This window comes from Lichenostomus cassidix, chromosome 1, assembly GCF_008360975.1.
Source record: "Lichenostomus cassidix isolate B80296 chromosome 1, HeHo_3.0, whole genome shotgun sequence".
NCBI classification, from domain to species: Eukaryota; Metazoa; Chordata; class Aves; order Passeriformes; family Meliphagidae; genus Lichenostomus; species Lichenostomus cassidix.
The window spans coordinates 59,590,103-59,617,661 of NC_139479.1; the positions used below are offsets into that span (position 1 = coordinate 59,590,103).

Genomic DNA, 27,559 nt, shown 5'->3' on the forward strand with positions numbered 1-27,559 from the left:
TCCTGCCGCCTGTCCCTCCGGCCGGCCCGTAGCGCTCGCTCCGCCCCGCCAGCATGGAGGGCGCCGCGGCCTCCGCCGAGGGCCTGCGCTACGCCGAGTACGCCCGAACCCCTACGGGCGCCGGCGAGGGCCAAGCCGAGCTGGACCGGGGGCTGGTGAGCGCACGGCGGGACCCCCGCGCCCGGGGCCGTGAGGGCACTGCTGCCCCCTTCTCACCCAGGGCCTTCACGCGTGTGAAGGGTGATCTGTGTGGCCGCCGGGCCGGCGGGGCGGGGGCTGCGGGACAGGTGCTCTGTGCTCCCCTCCGGGCTGGGCAGCGAGGTTAGGGGGAGAGGGTCTGTGCCAGGTGCCGCGGGTGGAGCTCCAGCGAGGGCAGCGGGCGTGGAGCCCCACCCGTGAGGGGAAGGGCGCGCCCAAGGGTCAGAAATACCCGTGGTCCGAAGGAACGGCAGGTGTCAGGCGTCTGCGAGCAGTCAGAAAGTTTTATTAGTGAGTTACACGGTTGGCGTGGAGATGTTAGATCCTGACCTACTGTGTAAGCACACGGCAGTGGGTTTTGCACAAAGAGGTAGGGTGAAAGGGAAGAGAAAAAGGAAGAGGTTATTTAAAGAGGAAAAACGAAAGTCAAATTAAGAGAAAAAGAGAATAAAGACATCACCAGTCCTGGTCCCAACCTTGATCCAACTGATGGGATGTTCTGGGGGCGCTGCCTGGACTTGGGTATATTTTTCTTTTTTATGGATAGGTGTTCCCCGCCCAGAAGACAGATTTCTCGCATTCTGTGCAATTCTAGAAATGGGCCCGAGGGCTTTGGGGATCTTTGGTGGTTTTGATGCCTCCCCCCTAGAGTCCATGCCCACTTTTTGGTCTCATCCTTGCACTTGTGTTTACATCCAGGAGCTAGAATAAGGAAACGTGCTGCCCTTCCTCCACGTGGTCCCCTTCTCCAGCCACATCTTGTTCTTTCCCTCAGCAAGTTATTATCAGCAATCCTTGATTATTACCAACAATTCTTACCTGTCACTACCAAGAGCCCTTGGTTGGCTCCACAGCCAGTGGGTGTTTGGAGCATACACATTAGCCACTTAGCTTCTGTGGTTTCACAGCAGGCTACATGGGAATGCTTCAGCCCCAGCGGTCACAAACAAGGCCGAAAATTTGGTTCCCCTGCAGTGAGGAGGTGATACCTGCGGTGTTTTCACCCACTGTGCAAATGTTATTACCATAGCCAGGTCTGAGTGTTGAAGGTTTTGTAGAGCTCTGTTTCAGAAAAATAATTCTCATGTGGTACTTTGTACTGTGGGAAAAGCTGGGTAGAGGCAAAGGACTTCCAAAGTTTCCTATGTTGTATTGTGCTTTAGAGGAAAGGGAGCTGGAACTTTATCCCACTTCTTCATTCCCATCACTTCGACTAGTTCAGGGAACAGTGAGTTCCCATTGGAAAAGAGAATTGGGAAGAACACACTGCCTAAAGGCCCAGATGGTGAAGTTTTCACATTTTTTAAATGGCTTAAAAGCCTTACTTGCCTTACCTAATGGTGTGTGTGAAGTTGTCTCTACAATATTTCTACTATTTTAAAACACAGTTTTAAAAATCACAGTTCTCTAAGTTATTTATTCATTGTTACTACTGTCTAGGACTTTTTTTTTCCACAAGAGAGTCTTCTTGTGTATTTAACAGCAAGTGTGTAGTCTTAACAAACTGGCTCTGAAACTCAATATTGTCACAGCCATTCTCCCTGTGGAACGCTAGCAGGGAATTCCTAGTGAATTTTGTGGAGTTTTTGGACCTTCTTACCTATCTGAGATAAAAGTTGCCTTTGGGGTTAGCATGGCTTGCTTTGTTGTTTTGAGTACAGTCACGTTCTTACTGAGGTCTGGAGACTGAGGTAGGTCTTTAGAAGACTAGAATCTGGATGTCTGCAGTTTTCTGTTGGAATTTATTCTTTAGTCCAGGGTATTAGCTGAGAAGTCCCTTGATCATGGTCTTGTTTACTCCTGTAGCTGTTTTACAAAAGCATTTGGAGCAATGGAAGAGCAACAGTGGAAGCATGAGGAGTCTGTTCTTGAAGATCACCCACAAGAACCTTTGTTAATTAATACATACTCAAGAAGATTGATTTGAATACCTTATGGTAATTGTTCTATTAGTGAATCTTGCTCTGGTACTATTTCCTATGAAAAACTGTCAGGAGCTGTAGTCATAGCTTTATATACAAACCAGAAAGGTCGCTGCAAATTACAGGACACAAATTGACTTGAGAATTGTATCAGTATGGAGAACAGCATCTAGCTGAAATTACTTTTAATTCACTGTTGGAAAACAAATTGAATTCCATAGGAAGATAAGACTGAAGGGAAAACACTAGATTACGAAATCAAATTGGTTGCATAGAGTTTATCATATAATCCACTTCAAAATGGTTCTGGCTCCATGTAGTGTTAGTAAGGTGGTTTGCTCTGGAGCAGTATTCCACTAAACTGTAGCTACTCTTCTGAGGAATAGAAGCCTTATTCTGTCTTCCATAACAAACAATCATTTATGTTTCAAGTCTAGAATTTTTATTTAAGGGAAATTCTATTTCCAGAAATATTTTTGTACACTTCGTTAATATACTTGTGTATCCTACTTCTTAGCAACATACAGAAATAAAAACCAACCCAACAAACAAACAAACCATACCTTAGAAATGTTTAGTTAAGCATTTTACACTTCTGTATTTATTTGAATATAGGTACATACTTCCTATTTTGCTGGTCCTTGATTAAGCATGGATTTTATTGCAAAACGTCATTCAACCCGTGAGAACTGATTATTATTTTCTCTGTGCTTTTTATTCTATTCTGCTCACTGTAGGTTTCTGAGGCAAACGACTGTAGGGCTCTTGCTGTTTGTGTGAAATTTAGTTGTGAGGAGAGCAAACTATTTTTCATTTGACTGAGAAGGGTGTTCCAGTGGTTGGGGTAGAAGAACCATATAAAATCCAAATCCTATGCAGGCAGATAGGTTTTAGCATTTGGGAAAGTGGCTCTTGCAGCCCATTGTCAGATGTAAGAGTGTTGTGCTGAAGTTTTAAAATGATGCATATGAAATTCTCCTTTTGTTTATAAATTAACTTGTGCTTCGTAGAAGGAGAAGCTCTAATGCTAAAAATGACATATGTCATTATATTTTTTTGAGTATGTTAAGTTAGCAGAGCACCATAGTTTGGGAATTTGCTAAAATAATATCTCATTCTCTCCTGTTTCTGCTGCTGAAAAATGAAGGCTACTGGAGAATTAAATCATAATGGAATAGGCAGAAGATCTCTGTTTTCTGACAGTATATGATCTATACCTCTCCACATACTGTGTGTTAATTAATATGCTTTATGCTCTTTTGTGGGCCAAATGCTTAGGTAAATCAGGCCTTGTGGTTGCCTTTCTAATGCTTGTGTTTTCTTATACACATTTCTGAAAAGAATTAAGAAAATTCAAGTTTTACAGATTTAGCATAACTTTTTCATTAGTTTTCTTTAACACAGTTTGTTACTGAAAACTGAACTACATAGTAAAATTAAAATACTAAGATCAGCAGAGTAGTATGGGGTTGATGACTAACCTTTGGGAGCTGATTCATTGAATAAAGAAAGGGACAGATGTTAGTTTTTAATCTTTCATTTCTTTATTTTCCCTCTTGGATCTTAACATAATGATTTCATTTAAAATCCACATCTTGGAAGTTTCTTAACAGCATTTTTGAAGGGGGGGTAGGTCAATTCTGTCATAATTGAAAGTCAGTTTATATGTGTTTATTTATTTATGCCTTATGAGTCTGACATAAAATGCAATTTCAAGCAATAGGAGACAAAAATGATTGTGGTGTAGTTGTATTGGCATGCTGGAAACGAACTGCTGCCTTCCACAGAGAGTGAGTTGCTTTCATTTAATATTGACGTGAATGGAGTGCATTTAATTAAAGCTTTGGACTTTACATTTCAAAGCACCATGCTAACCTTGACTGATTCTTTCAAGTGTTCAACTGAGTTAAGTGAGCATGGAAAAGGAAACTGAGTCAAGCTGGACTTAAGGGACTTACTGGTTAGTACTTGAAAGTGCCACTGCTTTTAGGAGAGTCCATGTCAAGTAAAAGCCAAACCTGCAATCTCAGACTGATTCAAATTCCGTTTTTGTTACGTATACACGTTAGAATACAGTTAGAATACATTCACACCATCACAAACATTCAAGATGCTTTGATATGTCAAGTTATCATTTCTTTGCTAATATGTGGCAAGTGACTCTTCTCTAATGTGCTTGTAATACAAATAAGGTGAGTTACCATGAGCCAGTATTTCTCAGATTTTCCAGTGCCTGTACCTCACTTAAATTTTGGGCAGTCTTTCATGCTTTTCTGGCTTGAGCTTTGTACCACTTTTACCAAGTTTTCTCTCTTGTTTTCATTTTCCCCTTCATCCTGAATCCTTCAATTCAATAGCTGCTGTTATGATTTGTTCTTACCTGCTGTATTGCAGGCAGCATTAGCTTTCCACTAACTGCTAGTGCTTTTCACTGAGATTGGAATAATGCATTCCAGTGGACATGGTGGACTCTGTCAAAGGGCGTCAGGGGTCTCTGCATTGTGCTCCCAGATTACTGTGCAAAAACACTTCAGCTGCTTCTGCACTGAACTGACAGAATCCTGGTATTATTTATGAGTCTGGTCTCTATGCTTGGTCTTGCCTGTCATGAGGTGTCTGCTGCTAATGCCTTGTTGGAACCTGCATGCCTTGTAAACTGCTGACTTTAACCACCTTTTTGGTGGCAAAGCAAGTACAACTTAATTCGGACAATCACAGGCTAATTTTTTTTTTTTTTGCCAGTGCGATCTATTTCACACATTGTTGAGCTCTTAATTGACTGTAACCACTTAGTAAAAGATTCTTGCTCTCGGTCTGAATAAGTCAAGGAAAGTCTAGAATATTAATCCATGGTCACAAACCACAGAACAGAATAATATAGAATTGCTGTAGGGTTGTGATGTTTTCAGAAATGTGGCTGTTTGGTGTTTGAGTCTAAATGGAGGAATTGGTGGAATTTTTTTGAATATTTGAATATTGATAGCCTGGGAAAACTGATTTTGAGAAGAAAAAAGAATTTTAGTTTAGTGAGGAGACAAACTGTATGCTTCACAATTTTACATCTTCTGTCCTTTAAGATAACATGCTTAAACTGTTTTCATGGGGAAAAGATGAGAGGAAATTTTGTGGAAGTGAAAGGAACAACAGACATAAAACTACTTTATTATTTTTACATTCAGAAATGTATGCTAATATTGAGACTGAAGACTGCACTCAAATGGAAGAGTTAGATTACTAAAATGGGATATACAGGCAGATATTCAAGGCAAGAATTCCACCTCAGATAGGTGAGAAGTAGATACTTAGTTAAAATCTGCAGGATGCAGAAACTAGATCCAGAGGAATACATCTGTTTTCTTGGTGATTTCTGAGCGGGCTGCAACTTCTTCTGTTCTGAGCTCAGTGCTACAAGCAGCAATCACTGCCACTTTTGCCTTTGGAGCCAAAGCTGTAGGAGACACTCGGCCTGAGGGCAGTGCCTACATCTTGTACAGCTCCCTGTTTGCTGGGGAAGTTGCCAACCCATGATTTAGGCCCTACTAAGCCAGCTCTAGGAAGGCTTGAAAAACAGTATTTCCGAACTCTTCCCCTATTCCCACTGCCCAGAAATGAGATGGGGTACGATTGAAGACGGAGTGTTTTAGCCCCAGAAATCTTAGTGGCAAAAGCATCTTGGCTCCAGATCCAGTTATTAGGGCATTCACATTGGACAGGAGCTTTAAGTCTTTCTGTCACACCTGCTTGTACAAAATGTATAAACCAGTTGTGGGATAATTGCGGAAGTAAGTCATATATAGAAGAAGCAGTCTGGTGATAAAAGCATTTTCACTGTCATTATGTTTTGAATTCAAGATAAACAAGCCTAATCTGATTTCTCAGGCTTCCCAGGGGAAAATTCAAGGCATTATTGAACTGTCATATGGTAAGACAGGTAATGCCTCAGATGACTATTTCCTTTGTTTCAAAGATTACATGGAAGCTTTTCGGAAGGAGAGAGCTTCTTACCCTTCCTGAATTATACAAACATGTGAGAAGTCAGTCCTTTCTTCAAGGTTTACCTCATACCTTTCATCAGCGTCTTGATCAACATGGGGATACTTACTATCCTTTTTGAGGCACCTGAGTTTTTTTCAAGCACTGTGTAGGAAAATACATACACCTGATATGGGAGTTTTAAGTTAGTTCGTGTGTTTATAATAAATTAAAACTTTCTGTTATAATCTGTGTTGAACAAGTCTGCATGAGTAATTTCAAGTAATCCTGTATAGTTGTCTCATTGTGTTTTTATCATTGCATACTGTGAGCTGGTTTCAGTGTATTGTTCACTGATTTGCTAGTGGGTAGTTCAAAGTAAACCTGATGTGTTGGCATGGGTTAATGGCACTGAACTATAAAATCTAATGTAGCCTGTGGAATACAGAACTTAGTTTCATCTTGTAAGTTATGTATGAAATGTCCACATCAGAAATCAGAAATACTCGTCATTAAGGTAAAAGGTATGTATATATCCAACTAGAATTTGTATGTTATTCTGATTCCTGTTTCCCTGCTTTAGGCCAGAACTATGATTGCACTTGGACTTGGTGTTGCAACTGTTGCATTTGCAGGTAAGGCAAATTACCAGTGGAACTCTGAGTTGTGAGCTGTCATTGCCGAAAGGGTTAATGAAGTTTTTAGGAATATAAGTAGTGAAAAGTGGAAGGGTTGCTTGAGAGTGCTGTGGAGAATTGTGTCCACCTATAGTTCCTGTCCTTTCAAAGTCATAAATTTGAAAATTATTGTTGAGAAAGGTGGAGAAAGCTGGATAAAGTAATTTTATGGACAGCAGCTAAAAGGTTCCATCTGCTTTTAGTCTACAAAATGAAAGGTGAAAAGTTTATTTACTTAATAACATACTGCAGTGTGGAGGCTCTTTAGTATAGAAGGGTGCAACAATATCCTGTGATGTGAAGGTGATGTTTGACAAATTCAGCTAGAGGAAAATAAAAGGTTTTAGTGACTACAGGGATTTATCTTGATAAGTGTTCCCATATTATGTTGTTTATTACCTGAACTCTTTGCATCTGGACTGTTTGTTACTCTGAAAAATAGGTTCTAGTTTGAACACAGGGCATGAGTTTAACATGATTTATACTCTTGGTTATTTGGTGTAAATAGCTGTGGTCTGTTCTGGTTTTGAAATACACAAATTGATTCCTATTATTTTCCATATACAAAACCAACCGTGGTCAGTTATGCATGTGCATGTACCAATAATAAATTTAATAGATGAGCAAGTTGCACAAAGCTTCAGCAGGTGTTTGGTGGGTACAGTTGTGGTGTTACTGTAATTAGGAGAAGGAAAGACAAGACCTTTGGTGATGTACCCCCAATAAGCAGCTGGTTTATTTATGTGTTTTTATAGAAGCAGGAGAGGGATGCTCGTAGAATTTCTTCTGGCGGTTGAGCTGAAGAATTAATGGCAATTAGCGATATAATGGTTAACAGAAAGCATTAAGAAGAAAGTGAGGTAATAGTATATTACCTCACTTTATATAGTATATTACCTCACAACATTTCAACAGAGATACTCAAAAGGTGATTTTAATTTCTGTGTTAACATAGGCACAGGCTTAGATCACTAAAACTTATGGACACATTATGTGTTTTAAGAATGAATGCAAGATCTTATTTGAGTGAAGCAGAGCCACATTTTATAAATAGTTTTTCCATTTGGTGTAATAGTAAGTTACATTGCTAATGAATAATTACTCAAGACAATATCTGGGGAAAGAGGATTTGCAAGGAAAATCCTCCAATAACATGGCATAAATCTTGATTCTGAAGTTGACAGACCTGCTTTGTACTTCTGGGAACACAGACTTACAGCCTTTCATAGCTATAGACATTCAGTGGGTAGTTGAATGGCTGTGAATCCCAGTTCATCTTTCTGTAACAAAATTAAAAATGCAGTATTTACAAGGTGTGTGATTAAGCATACAGCACCACAGCAAGAAATGTGTAGTACATGGATTTGTTTTTTTTGAGACATAACCTTTGAACAGTATTTAATAAATAATTTTTATTCAAAGCTATGGTTTCAAATTGCCCTTTTTCTTGAAGTTCACAAGGCAGATATCTTCATTTATCACACTGAAATGTATTTAAATCTATTTATTTAGTGAGTTAAATAGTGAGTAAACACAATGGATCTTTGCAGTCCATGACTAGGTTTTTAGATGCAGTATACTAAAATTCTTCTCCCTCTTCCAATAGTTTGTGGTTTTTTTAAACTAAAATTCTTTTTGCTGTAAGCTGATGAACATAAGTTGGAGATTGGTTTGTTTGGGGTTTTTTGCATTTTGGTGAATATTTCATTCAACCTCTATTTTTTTTAGGTCGTTATGCTTTCCGCCTTTGGAAACCATTGGAGCAGGCAATTACAGAGGCAGCAAAGAGGATTTCAACTTCTGTAAGTTTAGATATTACTTTATGCTAAATTTTTGATTTTGTTTTTCAGATATTCAGAAAGGAGACATTTTATGTTAAATACAGTTAAGTGCCACGTAGATAAATTTCTTTCCTAGGGTAGGGCTGCTCTCTGCTGTGTATGTTCTGGCACATTATCTGCTATATTTTAAATCCCTATGGATGAAGCTGTATCAAAATACGTTTATGAGTTTGATAACAGTTGTAGTTTTTTCTGCTGATGTTCCTTGTTTTGGAGCCCTTTACTAGTAAGTGTAAAGATAAATTGTTGAAGTGTTCTGTAGGAAAGTCACTAATTCCTGAAGATTGCAAAGTGATGACATGCAGTTTCATTTCAAGCAGCTAAAAGTGAAAGAATTTAGTCTTTTTAGATACTGTGTTAAAAATCAAGAAGACAAATTGATGAACTTCTAGGAAGGATTGCCATGGAGACGGGTGAGCTTGTGTTCTGGTTAACATATAAGTTGTGGTTTTTTTCTTCCTCAGTTAATTCAAACTTTTAACCAAGTTTTTGTTCTTTGGTTTTGCCCTACTTATTAAAAAACACAACAATGAGGTAAAACATTGAGAAGCAGAGTGTTGTGAGGGGAGCATATGCAGGGAATATTTGAGAGCAATTACTTATTGCTTCAGTGGCTGTGTTTTCCTCTCATAAATAAATACATATGTTCCATTCCTGTTTGATTGAAGCAATTCCCAATGAGGTAGATGTCTGCTTATGGCATCGTGCTCCTTCAGAGTTCATAGTCTGTGTACACTTATCCACACCAGAAGAATGCAATTCCCTTTTTGATGCTGCTGGGTGAGCATGTTCAGGGAGTAGTTGTTGCAGATTATTATTTCCTGAAAAATATACTGAAGGTAGGCTTTTTAAAAACATGATGTTACTATTGCACCTACTCTAATGTTAGGCCAGTTGCAACACGGAGCCTGTCTAGACAGACACTGCAGTCCAAATTCATTTGCCATCTGTGCTTGGTGTTCATGTGCTGAAGATAAAAGCCTGATCAAGGCAAGCTTCTTGGAGAGGAGAAGACTCAACTGTGCTCTTGGGGTTGGTGCACATTTGTCTTTAATTGCCATGTGTTTCAGCCAGAAACAGTGCTCCTGGATCTTTTTGCTCTCTGTCCTTCTTATTGCATTGCTGTTGTGAGACCAATGTCAATTTTTTTTTTCTTTTTCAAAGTAATTTTTTGAGAGATTCCCGTGTTGCCTGCCAGAACAACAGAGGGGACTTTAGGTACTGTGAATTAAATTGCTTTCACATGATACAGATACAGGCTGACTTGCAAGCTTGCTAGATGTAGCTGGCAGTAGATGTGGCTTCAGAGTACAGAGTGCTTCAGTCTTCACCCTCCCTCCCTCCCTAGCAGTTTTACTTCAGCAATTCTTTTTCTATCCATTTGTAGCTATAGGCTAGAGAATCTAAATTCAGAAACATTCACATAAGAAAGCAGGCAGTGACTCTTTTTTAACACATTGAAATGTGACATGCTACAGCACGAAGTGTCTGTTCCTGGGAAACTGTACCCCTCAATACTGACTGAGCCAAGCTCATTACAGACCTATCTCATTTTTGCCTGTGACTTTGAGTCCTGCAGAATTCATGAACAACCATAAAGAGCAAACCAGGAGCTTCTGCATTCTAAGAGTTCCTAGTCCCTGGAGAAGTATCCTCTGTCTGCCTTCACATCCTGTCTTTCTGCCCAAAATAGTGTGTTGATTTCCAGTAGGGTATCTCTTCTGCTATTCTATTTCTGAACTTGAAAATACAAGTTTTCAGTGTAAGACAAGATCTACTGGAGACAGTAAAAACTCACTTCTTCTTTGTCATTTACTGTGTATATTTGTTGACTTTGTATTTGTGAAGATAGTGATAATATTTTTCTTCTACAACCATAGTCCAAATTGAAGATCCTTGTATAATTCTTAGCCAAGATTATTTGATTTTTACTGCTGTACAGCTACTACTTTCTTGGTTTGTATTTTTTAATATTTTTTTTCTTCTCCCCTTAACAATGAATCATTTCCTTTGAAGCAATAGAGAAAACATTAAATTCAGAGGTCCAATGTAAGTGCCTATTCTCTAAACTTTTTATTTTAGTAGTTTTATATGACTTTGTGCAATTTGAAGCTGCTGAGGATAATTTGTGAATTAGCACTTTCATCATGTTTCTTGACAGCTTATTGCCCTTCACCCTGTACTGAAAAGGATATCAAGCAGTTGGTACTTCTGCCTGTGCTTACTGGAAAAAGCATCTTGTGACCTTTAGTGTCTGGGCTTAGTGTTACTTTGCTAGGTTTCTATGGTGTTTGAAGGCACCTAACTTGGTCACTATCATTTTCAGTGCTTGTTCTAGCTTTCTAGAATCAAACCTTGTCCCTGATGGCCTCCTTTGCCTTGAGAGTCTGTGAAGCAGCTGCCTATTGAAAAGCTAGCTGCCTCCCTCTGTAAGCCCCTACTCTTCCTCCCCATTTACAATTCTTCCCCCCGTGTTCCCGGTAGAAGGCTCAGCTAATGTTGGTCCCTCCCAGTCACACAAGGTAATACATATGCTGTTTATTCTTTCTGCATGCTCACTAATAAATGACTTGGGAAAGGTCAGGTTGGGCAATTATGAAGTGATCATTTAAAATGCTGCTTGCTGCATCTCGATGATTTTGCGCTTCCCATTTACTTACGTAAATAAGTAATGTGTACAGTCAACAACTGCACTCATCTTTTAGTCAAAAATAGTAAGTAGAGGCAAGTAAAAGTGTTACGCTTTATTCTGAATTTTTACCTCTCGTTTAATTTTAAGACAGTTACTTCATATTTAAGAAGATATGTTTGTAAATGCTGCTGTGATTTAGTCTCGAAGTTTTCTACCATCTTTATTTCAGTGGAGAAAGACACTAGAGGAAAGATTGTCATTTCCACTCTATGACAAGTCGTAATGCTTGCTCTCAGAGAAATGTTTTTTTAGTTTGGGCCTAGTTTTGTCACTGGTGTGACAAATTCCAGTGACACTATTTTGTTTCTGTGTAATGAGAAGAGTTTGTGCCAGTAGAAGGTGCATAGCTCTAAGTAGTAATTTGGCTTTTCTTTCTCAGAATTAGTGTCATTAATTATAATGTTAATATTTCCTTAACGTGTGAAATAAGAAAGCAAGTATTTCAGTAGCACTCATTACCTTTCTTTGTGGAATCAATGATATTGAGGCTAGATAGATAGATAGACAGATAGACAGACAGAAGATATTGAAGATAGAAACAGCAATTCTAGGCCAAATGAACTGTCAAAATACTCAAATCCCACAATGATGAAATTCTGTGTTCCATAAGAAAAGGATATCTTCTGTAGCACATCATTAGGCTTACACACACTGTATTTCCCTTATTGGATCTGATTCTGCTCAGACTCATTGGGTTCTGAATTGAGAGGTAAGGGTAGCAACCATCACTCTTGTCCTTAATTGAAAATAAAGTTTCCAGAGAACAATCCATTTTATAAGGTTCTTTTTCTAACTAAAGTTAAGGAAGTTACAGTTGATATTAGCAAAATTATACATTATATTATATTATATCACAGCTTCTAAATATTTGTGGTTGTAGTTTGGTTTTTTCCCTGTGGTGTTTGTTACCTTTTTGGTGGAGGACTGTATTGGTGCTGGAACAGCAACATACAGAGTTTTCAGAAAAATTCTCTGCTCCTTGTAATGTAATGTATGGTGTTAGTTTTGGTGTTTTCAATCTCTTAACTGGCATGGAAACAGTGATTATGCTTTCCCTGTGCTAAGCAAGAAAAAATATCTTGAAGATGTCACAGTCCCTAGGAACTGGATTTTTTTATCTGATTGCTTTTGCGAAAATTTGCAAGACTGAATAGACATTAGCAAAGCAAGCGCAGCCATTTTCTGTCCCTCCCCATGTCCCATTTGTTCAGAAAGGAGGATTTGTGTAAACAGTAATAATGTGCAAGGAAATTAAGTAAATTAAATGATACCTCCTCCCCTTCCCCCAAATAGCACAAAGAAATGAAGAGCTCATTTCAATTATTTTTCCAGTACAAAATTTTCTTGGCAATTGCTGGAGCTAATAAATAATCAAGTGTCTAGAACTGCCTGCTCATCAAGGAGTTCTCGTAACTGAAAAATATCTTTCCAGCCGTTACTTAGAATTTACAACTGGGGAAAAAATGTTTGAGTTGCATGCAAAAGTGCTTTCATTAGGGAACTAGAAATTTGCCAAGGTGTTCCCTAAAATGAAGTCTCAGTGTTTCTTCCTCTTTTTTCTAGCCAACAAGAAAAAGTGCTTTGTGTAATTTCCTTTTACTTCAAATTCTGCTTAGAATGGAGACCCTAATTTAAGAATTGTTTATTGTTGCTACATCCTTCACATAGGAGAAGAATTTTTTTTCTTGAAGACAAATTCAACAAACTGGTTTTTTTTGTGTGTGAAAGGACACAGGCAACAGAATTTCTTTTTTCATTCCTCTTGGAGGTGAACTGAGGCTTCCTAAGGTTAGAATAATGTAGGCTTTAAGAACATGAAAAAATATTTCTGAATGTAAGCCTACAGCCACCTCTCCCTAGTCTCTCATTTTAAATAGTATTTTAGATTAAATCTATCAAGAATAAAGACAAGCTGTGTTAAAGAAAATTCAAATATTGCTCTTCTCTGCATGAATAGCAAACTAGTGTTCTCCTGTGTTAGAGCTGTATGTCAAAGTTGAAGGGCAGAGAAGAATACAGGAAACCATCTGCACCTAGATTGCTTTAGGAGAAAATGTTTTTGGAAAACCTTTCAGAGAACATTAAAGTGTGCTTTTCTCTTTTACATGTAGTACTTACTGGGCATTGTTGCAAATTTCTGTGCAGTTCTGCTCTTCAAGGGTGTTACCTGTTGTCTGTTAAATTATTGGCATTATTTCCTCTCAGAGAATCAGAGAAGCCCTGTGTGTTCCCTTAGTGTTGCACATTCTCACCTCTCGTGTCCATGTGCACTGTCACAGACCTGGTTTGTGTTATCCTGCAGTTACAGAAGTGGCTCCTCCACAGATTCTTGTTGTAGGCATGGCACATCCACAGTTACTTCAGCTTTAATACCTGTAGTGTTACAGTATGGATCATTTCATTCATGGTTTGGGGTGGGAAGAAGGAAGATAAAATTAGGTTTGGATCATAACAGCACACTAAAAAATCTCTTCTGTGGTTGCATGTGACTTTATGGTAGCGATAGGTGACATATTTCTGAGCCAGGCTTTTGGGTGAATATCTCTCCTTAGCTTAGTTAAAGGCTTTGCTTAAATATCATAGACAGAGCCCTTTAAATGCTGTAATGCTTTTGAAATTATGTAAGAGAGTTTGTGTAGACATAAGGCAAAATTCTCACTGAATATGAATGGCTATATTTAGTGAGAAGAGTGTTTTATGAAGGGCCAGGCACATTTTACTTGGGGGTAAAAGGAGCACTTAAAATAGTCTCAGCTCTCGGGCCAGACTTCCCTTTGGTAGCAACAAAAGAAGCCTTTTTTCCCCCAGTTAATAGGTTTTGCATTGAGGAAAAAAAATTAGTCTTGAGTGATTTCGGTGTGCCAGTTCCCCAAGGCTTGGAGCTACATTTGCTACCTCTGGGACTTACAGAAACGTTCACCTTGAAATCGCTGCTGACCATTAGTGGTGGTTCAGTAGGGTTTTTTTTCGTAATTTGAAATAGATTTTTGGTTGACAAATATACTTTAAACCCATTCTCTATGACAACTAATTGTTGTAATGATTTGCTCTCATCTCCATCTCCTTTTTAACGTTCTTTTCCAATTGTTTTTTCTTCCCTTCTTAAAACAGTGGATAAAGTTTCATATGACAATGAGTTTAAAAGAAATTAACCCCAGATCTTATGTCTAATAGTTGTCAATAATTGGTTCTGAAGGAAGGATGTAAAAGCTTAGGATTTCCCTATGTTCTTTACTAATTCTCAGTGTTCTCCAGCTCAGTTATATCCTGAAATAGAGGTTGTGGTTTTATGCTAAGCCTTTTTTTTTTCTTGTTTCTTTTTGCTTATTTTCAGGGTTCCTTCAAAGAACTCATGATACATTTTTTTGAAGTAACATTGCTTCACATGGAAAACTGTTCTTATCTCTATTGGGGTTTTTTGCCTACTTTCTTTATGGAAGTATCTGGAGTGATTGTCCATGATATCCATGGATGCGAAAGTATTGCCACTTTTGACATTTTCCACTGTGATGGTACCAGTGCTGTTCTCAACAATTATCCTACTTTCCCTCCCATGCCCACCCCAACACATGCACTGTACCACCCTATGCTAGTATGGACTTTGATTCTGGACTTTTTTGCCTGGAGGCAGGATTTTAATGGTTGTAGCTATTAGTATCTCTTATTAACAGTAGAAGATTGTGAAAACACAGATAGTTATTTTTAAGTTGGTTTTTGCATATGTTATCACTCAGGAGAAGTCCTCTCATATTATCTGGTTTGCAGTCATTGCATGCCTTCAAAATAAATTATAGATGAATATAATGCTCTGAATGAGGTCATATAAATACAGTTTAGTTCCTGGCACCTTGTGCATGAACTAATTATTGCATTTTTTTCCTTTCTTCTTTTTAGAGTCTTTCATCATACTATAAAGGAGGATTTGAACAGAAAATGAGTAGGCGAGAAGCAAGTCTTATTTTAGGTGTAAGGTAGGTGCGTTGCATCTGTATGTTTTAGTTTAGCAAGTGTTGAATGAAGCAGATGGATGTTGCAAGAATGCAGAATACTCTTGCCAAAATCGTAACGTTTTTTGTAAAAGACTTCTAATGGCTTATAAATTATTCTAATATTCTGCTTAACTAAAAAGCAAACAATAAAATGCTCATAAAACATGTGACTTTTGTTTGGATTGAAGGCATAGTAACTTACTGCATTGGAGAATTGTTCTAGCTGTGCCCTAGGTCCCTTCCAGCACAGCCACTCCCCAGCCTGGCATTGCCCAGCCTCTAGCATTACAAGGGACATTTCCATCCCAAGTAACAAGCTCTGCACCCGTCCATGTGGAATTTTGCAAAGGGTTCCCATCACCCCATTCTTGCAGCCTCTCAAGCTGCCCCTGAATGTCATCCCTGCCCTCCTGTATGTCAGCTGTTCCAGCACAGCGATAGAGTTCTTGGCCAGTTGGTGATGTTAGAGGGCAGCATGACGTTGGTGTGACTCAGATTGTGAGTCAAGGAAAATGTGATTTTGACATTATATATTTGTTTCATAGTGATTAAGAATCTTTAGATACCATTGTGGGATAAGCAATATCTCATAAACTATGGAAATTTGAAGTAAACCCCTGTTTTCACAGTTGCTTCTTTAAGCAGACCTGCATGATCTTTTGTAATATGCAATTCCCACTTTTCCCCAGTTAGGCTTTGGCCAGTCTGAGGTTTTAAGTGTGGTATAGCTGCTTACCTTTTTAGTTTTAAAAACAGCTTTACAAATCAAAATATAGATGACAGTTATTTATAGTTGCGTGATAAATCGTTTTGGTTTTGTATTCATAGAATCCAAGGCCTTTCACCCTCTATTTGATTCTTACTTTCTGTTCAATTGAAGTATTCTTTTCTTAAGCAGTTCTATGAACTATTTTTGCAACGTACCCTAATTTCACTGTGACAGAATAATAATTAGAGAGGTTGTTTACCTTGGGAATTTAGTTGGGCTGATACCTTGCATTCAAGCTGTAGCTACAGAAAAATTAATTAATTGAATCATCTCTGATTAAGAAGTCACCTGAAGTGGAAAACAGTGATTCATTTCAGCATACTAACAAATTATAAAAAATGGAACCATTCAAACTGTCCTTTTGCATACAAGAGTCCCACAGTGTTGGCACATTGCATCCGTAAGTGGTTATTTGTCTGGTGAGGTACTATTTTGTATTTAATTTAAGCCAAATACATATTTTATGTATGTCATTGAAGTAAACAACATTATGTAGGTAGCACCTGTAAATCAGCATGTCCCTGAATGTAACACATTGAACAGCTTTGCAAAAATAACACATACATGGATTTTTTTCAGGCCATAGCAGAAAGAAGAAATATTTACAGCTGCTATAAAAATATTTACGGTAGAACAAAATGTGGTAATATTAAATATTTGTTGTTTTGTCACTGGTCATAAAAATATTTATTTTCTTGGAGGAAAAATTGTGTTTTCTGCATTTAATGCTAGAATAACCAACCAGATTACCCTAGAACTGCTGGGGCTTTCCTATTTCTTCCCCCCCCTCAAATTTTTTATTATAAAAGAGTGAATGCATTGCATTTTACAAAAACCTGAAAAATATTTGTATGTGTCAAATACACAGGCGTTTGAAAAATATCATTCTCTGTCTTAGATGCCTTTGTTTTTTATTGCTTCCTCAGAGATGCAGTTTTATGTTTTGTCCACAAGATGGTGAGAATCTCAAGTTTTAATTATTTTTGAAGCCAGGATAAACTGTTAATTTTTAGCTTGAGTGCTCTGGCATTTCTTGTAAGCACTTCAATTTGTTTTTGCAGTCCATCTGCTGGCAAGGACAAAATCAGAACAGCGCATAGGAAAATCATGATTTTGAATCATCCTGATAAAGGTAAATGATTATTACTTTTCTTAACCAAGTCTGGAAAGGAAGAGGCGTAAATTAGATCCTTTAAGTTTTCTGACTGTGTAAATAGCCACATCGAGGGCAAATTTTTGTTGTTTATTTATTGACTTGAGCTTCTGTGTGTCTTTTCTCAGATAAACTGAACTTTATGAACCAGTTTTATTCATCTTTCTTGAAAGTTGTTTTCTGTACTTGTACTACTTCAGTTAAAACTATGAGCTCAGAGATCAGTTTTCCACACTTGGCAAAAACTTATTAAAAATAAGGAAAAATAACCTATAAAATTTTTTTTTAAACTAAAATTCCTGTTTTGAACTGTGATGGACCAGTTGCATGCATGAAAGTAAATTTCTGTGGGGAAATGTTTTGCAGTTACTAAGTACATCATTGATGAATTTCAGACTTTATGGAATTCACTTGGAAAGAATGTAAAGCTGGGCACTGTTGCTTTACTGGCCGGGTTTTTAATGTAAATTTATCTTAGAGAAAGGCTATTATTATAACTTTAACTACACTACAGCTGGTTGAGAAAGAAAGCCCATATGTTCATTGCTGTTTCTACTTTAAAATAACAGATGGTGAAGAGTTGCACTGTATTTCAGAAGTCAAAAGGGGATATCAGACAGTTTTTAAATCTTTTTGACAGAATTACAGGGCTCCCCACCAGCACCCCATTTTAAGAAAATAAAAAAGTAAGTGTGACCACTGGCCATGGAATGTGTTTAGTTGATGCTTTGCTTTTCTCTCTTCACCCCTCAGTTTAGTTTTAAAGTTGTCCTGCTTGTTTGGTTTCAAACTTTCTTTTTTTACTCTTTCAATAATATATAAGCTGCACAGACCCAGAAAAAAGTTATCTTCTTCATTTCTAGTATATTTTAGTGGTCAAAAGTCTCTTAACCACCAGAGTGCCTATTAGGTCAAGATTTTTTTAATAATGAACTTCCAAGTTTATTGTAGCAATATGTGGAGATGTGAGCCAGAGAGAACTGTTAATCTCCATGTGGATGTTAAGTAGATCTGAAGAGATGGTTCCTGTTTGGAAGATCCTAACGACCCTAACAAAGGTTTTAATGTTTTACTCTTAGAGTTTTAATACCCCTGCAGCTGGGCACAGTGTAGCTTTGGATGGATGTGGTGAGCTCTCCTGTGTGATAGTGATACACGGAGCATTTTCTCAGTAGGAACACCAGTTGAAGGGATTTGTGCCTTTCTGATGCCCCTGAAGCTCTTCTGACATGGCTGTAGAAAAAAGCCTTGTGTAATATCTTTAGCTGCAGAGTGAGGGCCTGGAGTAATCTTGAACATGTGGCATCACAGAGACGCTTGTTTGCTTGTGTATAGATCACTTCTGGCTGTGGGTAGCACAGATGTTCTTTTAAAAATAATATTCAACGGTATAATGTAATTTTAAAATAATATTTTGCCGCCTGGAGTTGATAGAAGAAAGGGCAGTAATTACAGATTTTAAGTTACATATGTTCTGAGATCCAAACTGTTGGAGAGAGAATTACTATAAATAAATAAGAAATATATGGAAATCTGCATAATAACTTCTCTAGAGAATACTACTGAAATGGTTACTTATTAAACTTACAGTTCAGTTTGAAAGTGTTTTTATATTGATACGTTGTATGTTAATTTATCAGTTACTGATTTTATGAAAGAACATTTCCTCACAGAAAGAAAGGAAGAGAGAAACCTTTTGGACTTGCCTTAATTATAAACAAACACTTAGGCAATCATGAGATTGAATTTCCTCTCATTGGAGGGCTACAAAATTAATATGGCACTTAAGGATGTAAATGTAGTGAAAACACTTCCAAGAGATTTGAATTTACTTTAAGATCCTGTACTCTAGACATGTGGAAAATCAATACACACTTAAAAATTACTTGGAATACATTGTTTATTGAAGGTTTTAGTCTTTACTATTTGTTTGATCCTCTTATCTACTCTGTGAAAGAAGCACTACTCTGGTAAATCCTATTCCTTGCTACAAAGCTACTTGATTTAAAAAAGAAAAAAAATTTTTATTTTTTTTCAATAGCCAATGCATTACCCATCCCTTGCCCTGCCTCACTTTTCTCCAGTGTGACTTACCTACTAGAACTACACTCAAACAAGATCAAACCATGGAAAATAACTTCATTATTTTTCCAGTTGTTTTACTATGCTATGAAATGACTTTATACTGATTTGGGTTCCTGCAAAAATGCCCTAAAGAAGTCTTAAAGCAAGCCTCACCTTTTTGTTTTTATTTGTATGTGTCTATAACTAGCTCTCATGTTTCTTCTATCATTGTCTTTTCTGATTAATAGTATGAATGAAATGGTGAATGAAAAAAATATGGGTAAACAAATGCCTTGGAAAAGGCTATGCAGTGCACAGTATTGCTGGAATCACATTTTCACATAAAAATATAGGTGTATTATAGTAAGTGATAAGTTACTGATATAGACATTGTAGTGTTGCTTTTGGTGACTGTGGGCAGATGGTTGGCACTCAAGGGGAGAGTGAAAAAAACCCAAACACAAAAAGACTGCTGAACTGTAATCAGATTGTTAGATGGAGCATAGAGCAATGACAGTGTTGAGCACTAGAAGTTAGAAGGCGTACTGAAGTTGTAAAAGGGGTCCGGCGGGGTCCGGGGTCCGGGGCTTCGGGAGACCTCGGGGGCCTCACCTGGCCCAAGCTCTCAGCCCTCCCGGCTGTTCAGCTCTGTCCAGAGGCGGCTGCGGTCAGCCTCGGTGTTCCCAGGGTCGCTCCTTGGAGCTGCAGGGACCACGCGGCGGAGGCGGGTGCCTCCCGGGCAGGAACGCCGTGGAGTCGCTGGTCGCTTCCCGTGATAAAGAGAGTGCTACGAGTTGAGAGTCAGCAGTGTGCAGTTTATTCAGGAGAAGCGGCGCGGGGGAGGCACACTGGGGGCTCTCGGGTGGGGCGGTCCACGCAGCTGCCGGGCGCAGAACCCGGCGGGGCTGGGGTCGGGGCCACACCACACCGAGAGAACAAAGGGAAGGGGTTTTTAGGGGGAAATACGGGGTTTCCCGGGGAGGAACAGCAGGGGCGGAGCCAACGGGGCTCCGGGACAACATGAGGGACAAGCGGGGGAGCAAATGAAATATAAGTAGGGAGGGGATTACAAGCAACTCATGGGGGAAGCCCGGCAGCAGAACATTCTAGTGAGGGCAAGCAGCGGGGGCGGTGATAGGGGCGGGGAAGCAAACCTTAAACCAATAAGCTTAGGAAAACTTTCCAGGGGAGGGAGAGAGCGGTTTACGGCCCGGCCTCCTCCGAGTCCCAGGCGATGGCATCCTCGGCAGCGTCCCCGTGGATTACGCCGACCGCCGGCCTCGGGGACTCGGGATCCGCAGCATCGGGCCGCCGCACCCCCACAGCGTACCATGTTTAAATAGCTTTAATGTGGTGCTTTCTGGCTGGTAACTCTGGGCATCTCACACAGGAGATGCTTGCACAATAATTCTTTGTCAAAATTATTTTAAAATGTACCTCTCTGTTTCTAGGATGAGTGAAGTAATGGCTGTTAGGTTTGAGTGAATGTTCTGGACAGCTGACCTTGCATACATTTGCAGAAGCATCCCACTGCAGATCTAAATCACAGGATGTAAAGTGATTTCAGATTTCAGTCTTCTCTCTGAGACAAATTGTTCCACGCTGTTCTACAGTGATTTCAGTTTTGATTGCATTTCTCATGTTTCTCTATCAATTAGTTTACTTCTTATCAATGTCATTTTTATCAAAAGGATCTATGTAGGAAGGAACTAACAAAAGTGCATAACAAAGAAAGGCTGCAAGTGAAGTAGTTTGGTACTTAATACTAATGTGTAAACAGTATTCCTTTCCCCTTTCTTTTCTCAGGTGGATCACCTTACTTAGCAACAAAAATAAATGAAGCAAAAGACTTGTTGGAATCCAGTGCCAAAAACTGAAACCTGAAGCCTTGGGTCACAGGAGATTCAGCAGATACATTGTGCAATAGCTTTCATGTCTGCTTGCTCTACAGTTCCTTAACATTGATTGTTCATATTTATTGTCATAATTAAAATGTTAAGATTATTTAAAAGCAAACCGAAATATTTTACAGTTATGTAAAGTTATGTACAGTTCTTCCCCTGCAAGGAGCAGGGAGTTGGACTTGATGATCATTGTGAGTTCCTTCCAGCTCAAGCTGTTCTATGATTCTGTCTCAATTTTAGTGTATTTTTACTGAACTATGATCCCTTACAAAATTTGAAAAAGTTCTCTTGACTGTCTGTGGATTTTTTTTTCAGAAGTACTTGTTTCTTTCATTAAATTTTGGATCTTTTAAAATAAAATCTTAAAAACAGTCTCAAATACAGGGTTGTTTCTTCATAGTAAAGAAACAGCCCTGTCTTTACGATCACCATAGAATCTGTGATACTGTATTGACTCACAGGAAATATGGCAGATCCCTTTTGGCAAGTCTTCAGCACCACCTTACACTTGAATCTGTTAATTTGTGAAGTGGTAGGGTTTGTTCATGGGTAGAGTTTGAGAACTTCGACTCAGGACAAAATAATTGATGGGACTACAGACTGCAGCTTCCGTTAAGTGTGTATATGGGGCTTGGAGCTATGAAGGAAGATTCTTGGTTTTGGTTACTTCTTTTGCATATTAAAAGATCTCTGATACTTTCCAATTATTCACACATGCTTTTACTTCACGTCGTGGCATCTGTTTACTTTCTAGCAGTTGGGGTAGTGCAGGCGTTTTCATGGCAGTGGGACTGAAGAAGGTAGGTCCATGTGCATGGTTTAGGTAGGTTTTCCAGGCTGCTGTTGTCTATGTCAGGCCAGTCATGGGAGCCTGGTGTAGGACTGACACAGCAGGGAGCAAACAGGACAATACCTGCTTTGCACATGGCTCCACGAGCACTTCCTGCCTTGGGTCTCAGTAATGCTCACATTTCTGCATTATGCTTCATGTCCCAAAGCATGCATACCTACCTCCTTATATAGCATCCAAGCAATCTGCTGCTGACCTTGGGGAATCCTGAAGTCATGGATTTCAGACTAAAGAGAACAAGTTTTAATTGACTGCTGAGAGTAGGTGATATTTGGGGCACTTGGCTGCTGCACATTTCTGCTGGTAAGTTGTCTGCAGAATGAATTAAATCTAAGAGGAGACAGTCTAGTGCATTCAGTGCAGGACTGAAAAACTTTCTAATGTCCATTCAAACTCTATCATTAGAGATACAACAAAGAGTTTGCTGAAGTGTTGCGAATATAAAATTTAGATACTCCATTTACTAGGTTATTTAGCCAGAGGTAAGTGGCTAAGAGCAGTTAATGTGAGGTGGATGCTTTAATTATTTATTCACCAGAACATGTATTTGTAGTTCATCCAGTGGTGGATGTTGAGATTATGTGGGTTTTTCCTTGAAAGGAAGAAAAAATAGGAATTATTTTTTATTGGGTTCCTTACACTTTGTCACTATTCCCTTACTTTCATTAAAGGAAGATGAAAAAATTTTAAGTTGACCCTAAAAGTTTAGGTACTTTAGAGACTTCATTGCAATTAGATTGGCTAGACATATGACACAATTCCACTGGATAAAGCAAAAAAAGACCACAGGGAGAAAACTGCCTGGGAATACTGTACACTGTACAAGTACTACATTTGCATCATATAACTAATTCTCTAATACGGGGAGCTTTAATGAAAATAGTTTATTCCTTTGCAGTAGCTTTAATTGGTTCTTGTTAAAGGAGTAGCCATCAATTAATGCACATTTAGTCTTAGTCATTCCTTTCATTGGTGTATCATTCTGTATTGGCAAAAAATAGAATCATGACAGTTTTCATTTTGAGAGAAGTGAGACGGTAGTGCTCCTAATTTTTTGAAGTGGAATCTGTGAGTGATATGAATCATTGTGCAAAGCAAAATTTATGTGACTGGTGGGTAGCAAAAACAGTCTGCTTAATGATTTTGAACTGACTAGCTGTTGTTTCCATATAGCTAACTTTTTTCTCCTGAGTAAAATGAGTTGCAGAGAGATGTTTTAAAGTATCAGTTAAATGCATTAAATATGGCTACTTGCTCTGTTCTTAAAAATTAACTTCTCGTGTCTTTGTAAGAAGTACAGGGTTTGTTTTCTTTGTGAGATTCTGTTGTCAATAATTTCCTTCCTGATCTAATTATTTGTATCTGATTATTTTGGATTAAACACTTTTTTCTGCCTTTCAGTTATGAGAGCTTTTGTCCTTCTTAACAAAAAGAAACAAAACCCAAGTTCTAGTTCTCCATTTTTTTCCAGAGCAGACTACTGACCAGTTAAAGAATTTGATAAATTAACAAATTAAAAAATTCAGCAGATTAACTGGCTTGTCCTATCTCTGGAAAGTGCTGCAAAATAAATGAAGCTAATGAGTAGCACTTGTGAAAGCATCACACATACAGTAGCATATTTTATCTTGTCTGTTTACTTGCACAGCTTGCTTTACCTACTAAGTGATGTTTAGAAGGATGAGTGTAGGACAGGGAAAGGCAAATCATGGAAATGCTGCTCAATTTGTTATTGCTTATAGTCACTGTGGCAGGCTGAGGAATGTCTTTGGAGACTGCCTTGCAGAACAGCACCTGGATTGATGCTTGACTGGGCTAGGAAGAACAGGGTACTACTATTTTTAAAAACACAGCCTGGTAATTTAATCTTAAAAATATTTAGCCTCTTGAGACTATTTTCTCTACTTGTCAGATGCATAAGTGTTTTTTGTGTAAGAAAAGTGCGTAGAGGTTGATTTATTCTGGTGCAGTTTCTGTCCATCCGTAGTACCAGCAACAAGCAGAGTAATTTTTCATGTGTTGCTTTAATGTTCAGAAATGGTCATCTGTAACTTCGTAGCTTGGGAATTCCCAGGTAGTTTTCTACTTGGGTGATAACCAGTTGCAGGTATCCTTTATAGCTTCAGAAGTCAGGCAGGACTGAGTGCATTTATATGGCATTGCTGTGGGCAGTTCCCAGTTTATTTAATGAAGCAGAGTTTGCTCATCTGCCTGGTTTTTGCTCTTGGTCCATGGGAGTTTTACCTGATATTTCATTCTTTACCCTTGATGCAGCAGAGTTAGGCATAGGTCTGCAAAACAAACCAGAAATCTGGTTATCTGCCTATTCATGAGTGCAACCTGCAAAATTTTGCTGGCTTAGGGTGAGACTGGGATAGAATTGAGACACATAAAAACAAGGGCACAATTCACAAAACCTTTGCCTGATCTTCTAGTTTTAAAGGTAAAAATTGACTCTGCTGTGTGCTTGGATTTTTGCTTCTGTATAGGTGTAAAACGACTTTCTTGCACAGTCTTTGCTCAGTTCAATGCTTTTCTCATCCTTAAGTCAACAGATTGGGTGTCTGGTCTCTTCAGTTCCCTGAAAAGCCTTATCTGCTCTGTGTGGTTGTAGGATGCCTCCTCAGCCTGGGTGTGAAAATCACAGTATCTGACCTGCTACTCAGGTGAGACTGGTGGTGAAGCTGGGCTGAGGAGGTGACAGCACTTGCTCTGCTTCCTGCTGCAGAATGTAAGACTCATAAAGCCTGCAGGATTCCTGGGCCTGAGTACTGAGCTTCTGGTCAGCTTCAAACTGTGAAATGATGTCTAAACAACTTAAGGAAATTCCCCAGCTGAGGTATTACTGACTTCCTTAGGAGCTTCACTTCCCACAGGTTGGTCTTCAGGGCTTTCCCTTTAATTCACACTCTTCTATGAGATTCTATATGCTAGTCTGATTTTGGCAAGCAGCATGATAGACTAGCACTAAGTGGCCAGCTAAACTTTCCAGAACTTTTTTGTTGAATTGTGACAAAACAAATGTTTTCCTTGGGTCATAAACAGCATGTTTTTCTGTGTAGATTGCAAAGCCAGATTAGTGAATTTGCGTCATCACCAGCACAATCTTGGGACTTTTGAACATTGTCATTTCAATAATTGCTCTCAAGGAAGAGGTTGTGTGTGTATGCACATGTATGTATAAGCACACCACATGTGTTTACGTGCATACACATGGCTTTTCAGGGTCCTATGTGGAATTTTACATCTGTACTGAGGCCCACTTTTAAAAAGTAATACTTTTCTTAATTTTTTTTTCTTCACTAAATTTTCCAAATTGGATCAAGACAGCAAAAATAATGTCAAAGTAAATTACAGGTCTTAATTTAATTATGTGCATAAATAGGAAGCCAATTAAAAAAAGAACAACACGCACTGCCCAAATGTCTCCAACTTTTGCTTTTTATTAAGTTTATTCTCAGTTTTGCTCTGGTATGGATACATGCAATGTAGTTATGAGTCTTTTAAAGAAATAGTGTTCTTCTGTCATCATCATACTGTATTTGTACGAGATCCATATACTCAACTTCTTATAAATGAGGCAAAAATTAAAAAATTACAGTTTTTTTGGGATGTTGCCCAAATAAAATTTTCTGTTTTCAAATGATTAAAATTTCAGCTACATTTAAAATATGCTTTTGCATTTTACTCTGGGGGCATTGAGTAGGAGGGAGGGAATTCTGAATCATTATTTGATGTCTTACTGATTGTGAATGGTCAATGAACCATGGAGTGAGAAACTCCTCTCATGAATACTTGAATTGTCAGCCTAGTTAGCAATACACCTACTTCCTTTATTATTAGGAAATTGCAAAATTAGAATGAGAAATGTCATTTTAAATCTTAAGATTTTTCAAGAGGTAGGTATGGTACACAGAGTAATTGCTCTACAGCTTCATGTGACATTAAAACACCTCTACTGTGCTTTTGCAATTTCATTATTTATATACTGGCTTATACAAAGAGAGGTTAATTAAGTGGATTTTTTTTTAATATAGCAAATATTGCATGTAATAAACACTAGTTTTAAATAGTGGCAAAGTTCTTCAAACTGATTGTATGATTTAAACATTGCATAAGGCGTGGTTCTGGATGCAGTGATTCCTCGTAACTTGGATTTGGTGTGGGCAACTTGGACGTTCCTTACATCTGGCAAAGAGCAGTATGTAAAACAGTCCAGTGAATACAATGTCACTCATAGAATGTTAGGAAGAAATTCTTCACTAAGTGGGTAGTGAGGCACTGGTACAGGTTATTGAGAGAAGTTGTAGGTACCCCATGCCTGGGAGTGTTCATGGCCAGGCTGGATGAGGCTTAGAGCAACCTGGTCTAGTGGAAGGTGTCCCTGCCCATGGCAGGGGGGTTGAAACTGGAGGATCTTTAATGTCACTTCCAACCCAAACCATTCTGGGGTTCTCTAGTATAATGAAAGTAGTGTAAACAAAATTCTAGTGAAGAACTCAGTAGATAAGCTGTTGGCATAACTGGGAGTGGATGGAAGTGGTTAAGGGGTCTTGCTCTCCGCGAAGGCTGGTTTGTCCTGGATCTTTTCCTGTTCAACAAACTTGTCAGTGACGTGGAAAAAGAGGCTGGGCACTCATGAAGTTTATAAATTACGCCAAATGGCACAAACTTCTCATTACACTGGAGGGAAGAGCAGGCATTCAGAAGGACCTGGAGAGGCTGCAGGAATGGGGTGATGGGAACCCTTCATGAAATTCAACAAGGATGGGTGCAGAGCCAGGTGCCTGGGAAGGAAGTGCCCCTTGAAGTTCTAGAGGTTGGGGAATGCCAGGCTCGGGAGCAATTCTGCTGAACGGAGCCTGGGCCACTGCAAAAACAAAGAGTCAGTGGTGTGTCCTGGTGGAAGAAAGGGACAGCAGCCTCCCAGCTATGTGAACGGGAGCATGGTCACCAGATCAGCAGAAACAACTCTTCTTCTCCACTCCGCCAAGCACACTGAGCTCTGGCATCCATTTTGGGGACCTGTGAGCAGGAAAGACTTTAGGCAGGCACACCAGATCCAGCAAAGACCATGCAATGGTTAGCTCACTTGCCCTGTGAGGAGGGGCTGAGGGAATAGGGCTTGTTCACCCTGAAGAGGGAAAGCAGTGCTGGGGGACCTCAGAGCAGCCCTCTAGCATCATGAGGTCGTGAAGAACATGGGTCCAGGTTCTCCACAGTCATGCATGATGGGAGGTTGAGAAAAAAGGCACAAGTTGAACAGGGAGGTGCATGTTGGACATAAATTACACTGTTTCACTCCACAATCCAGTGGTGGCGCAGGTTGCCCAGAGAGGTTGTGCATTCTCCTTCCTTGGGAATTTTTAAAGATCCACTGCTCTGACTGTGGAGGTAACCTTGCTTTCAGCAGCAGGTATGGCTAAGGACTTCCTGAAGTTCCTCCCAAGCTGAATTGTCCTATCCATTGAGATCAGGTCACAAAGGTATAATAACAAAAGGGTCACATCAGAGAATTATCCTGCAAT

General features: G+C 39.0%; 1 protein-coding gene across 1 annotated transcript; it reads left to right on the forward strand.

Annotated features, from left to right (window-relative positions):
• The first annotated feature begins 11 nt into the window (after positions 1-11).
• On the forward strand, positions 12-25,701 carry DNAJC15 (DnaJ heat shock protein family (Hsp40) member C15). Its single transcript, XM_085059293.1, has 6 exons — positions 12-155; positions 6,676-6,727; positions 8,498-8,571; positions 15,197-15,273; positions 17,122-17,192; positions 21,084-25,701. Exons 1-6 carry the CDS (start codon positions 54-56, stop codon positions 21,152-21,154), a joined length of 447 nt encoding a protein of 148 aa, XP_084915419.1. The 5' UTR covers positions 12-53; the 3' UTR covers positions 21,155-25,701.
• The last annotated feature ends 1,858 nt before the right edge of the window (positions 25,702-27,559 follow it).

Coding starts and splice junctions, on each gene's coding strand:
- DNAJC15 (XM_085059293.1), top strand. CDS start 54: ATGGAGGGCGCCGCGGCCTCCGCCGAGGGCCTGCGCTACGCCGAGTAC. Junction 156..6,675: donor CCGAGCTGGACCGGGGGCTG/GTGAGCGCACGG, acceptor TCCCTGCTTTAG/GCCAGAACTATGATTGCACT. Junction 15,274..17,121: donor AGTCTTATTTTAGGTGTAAG/GTAGGTGCGTTG, acceptor TTGTTTTTGCAG/TCCATCTGCTGGCAAGGACA.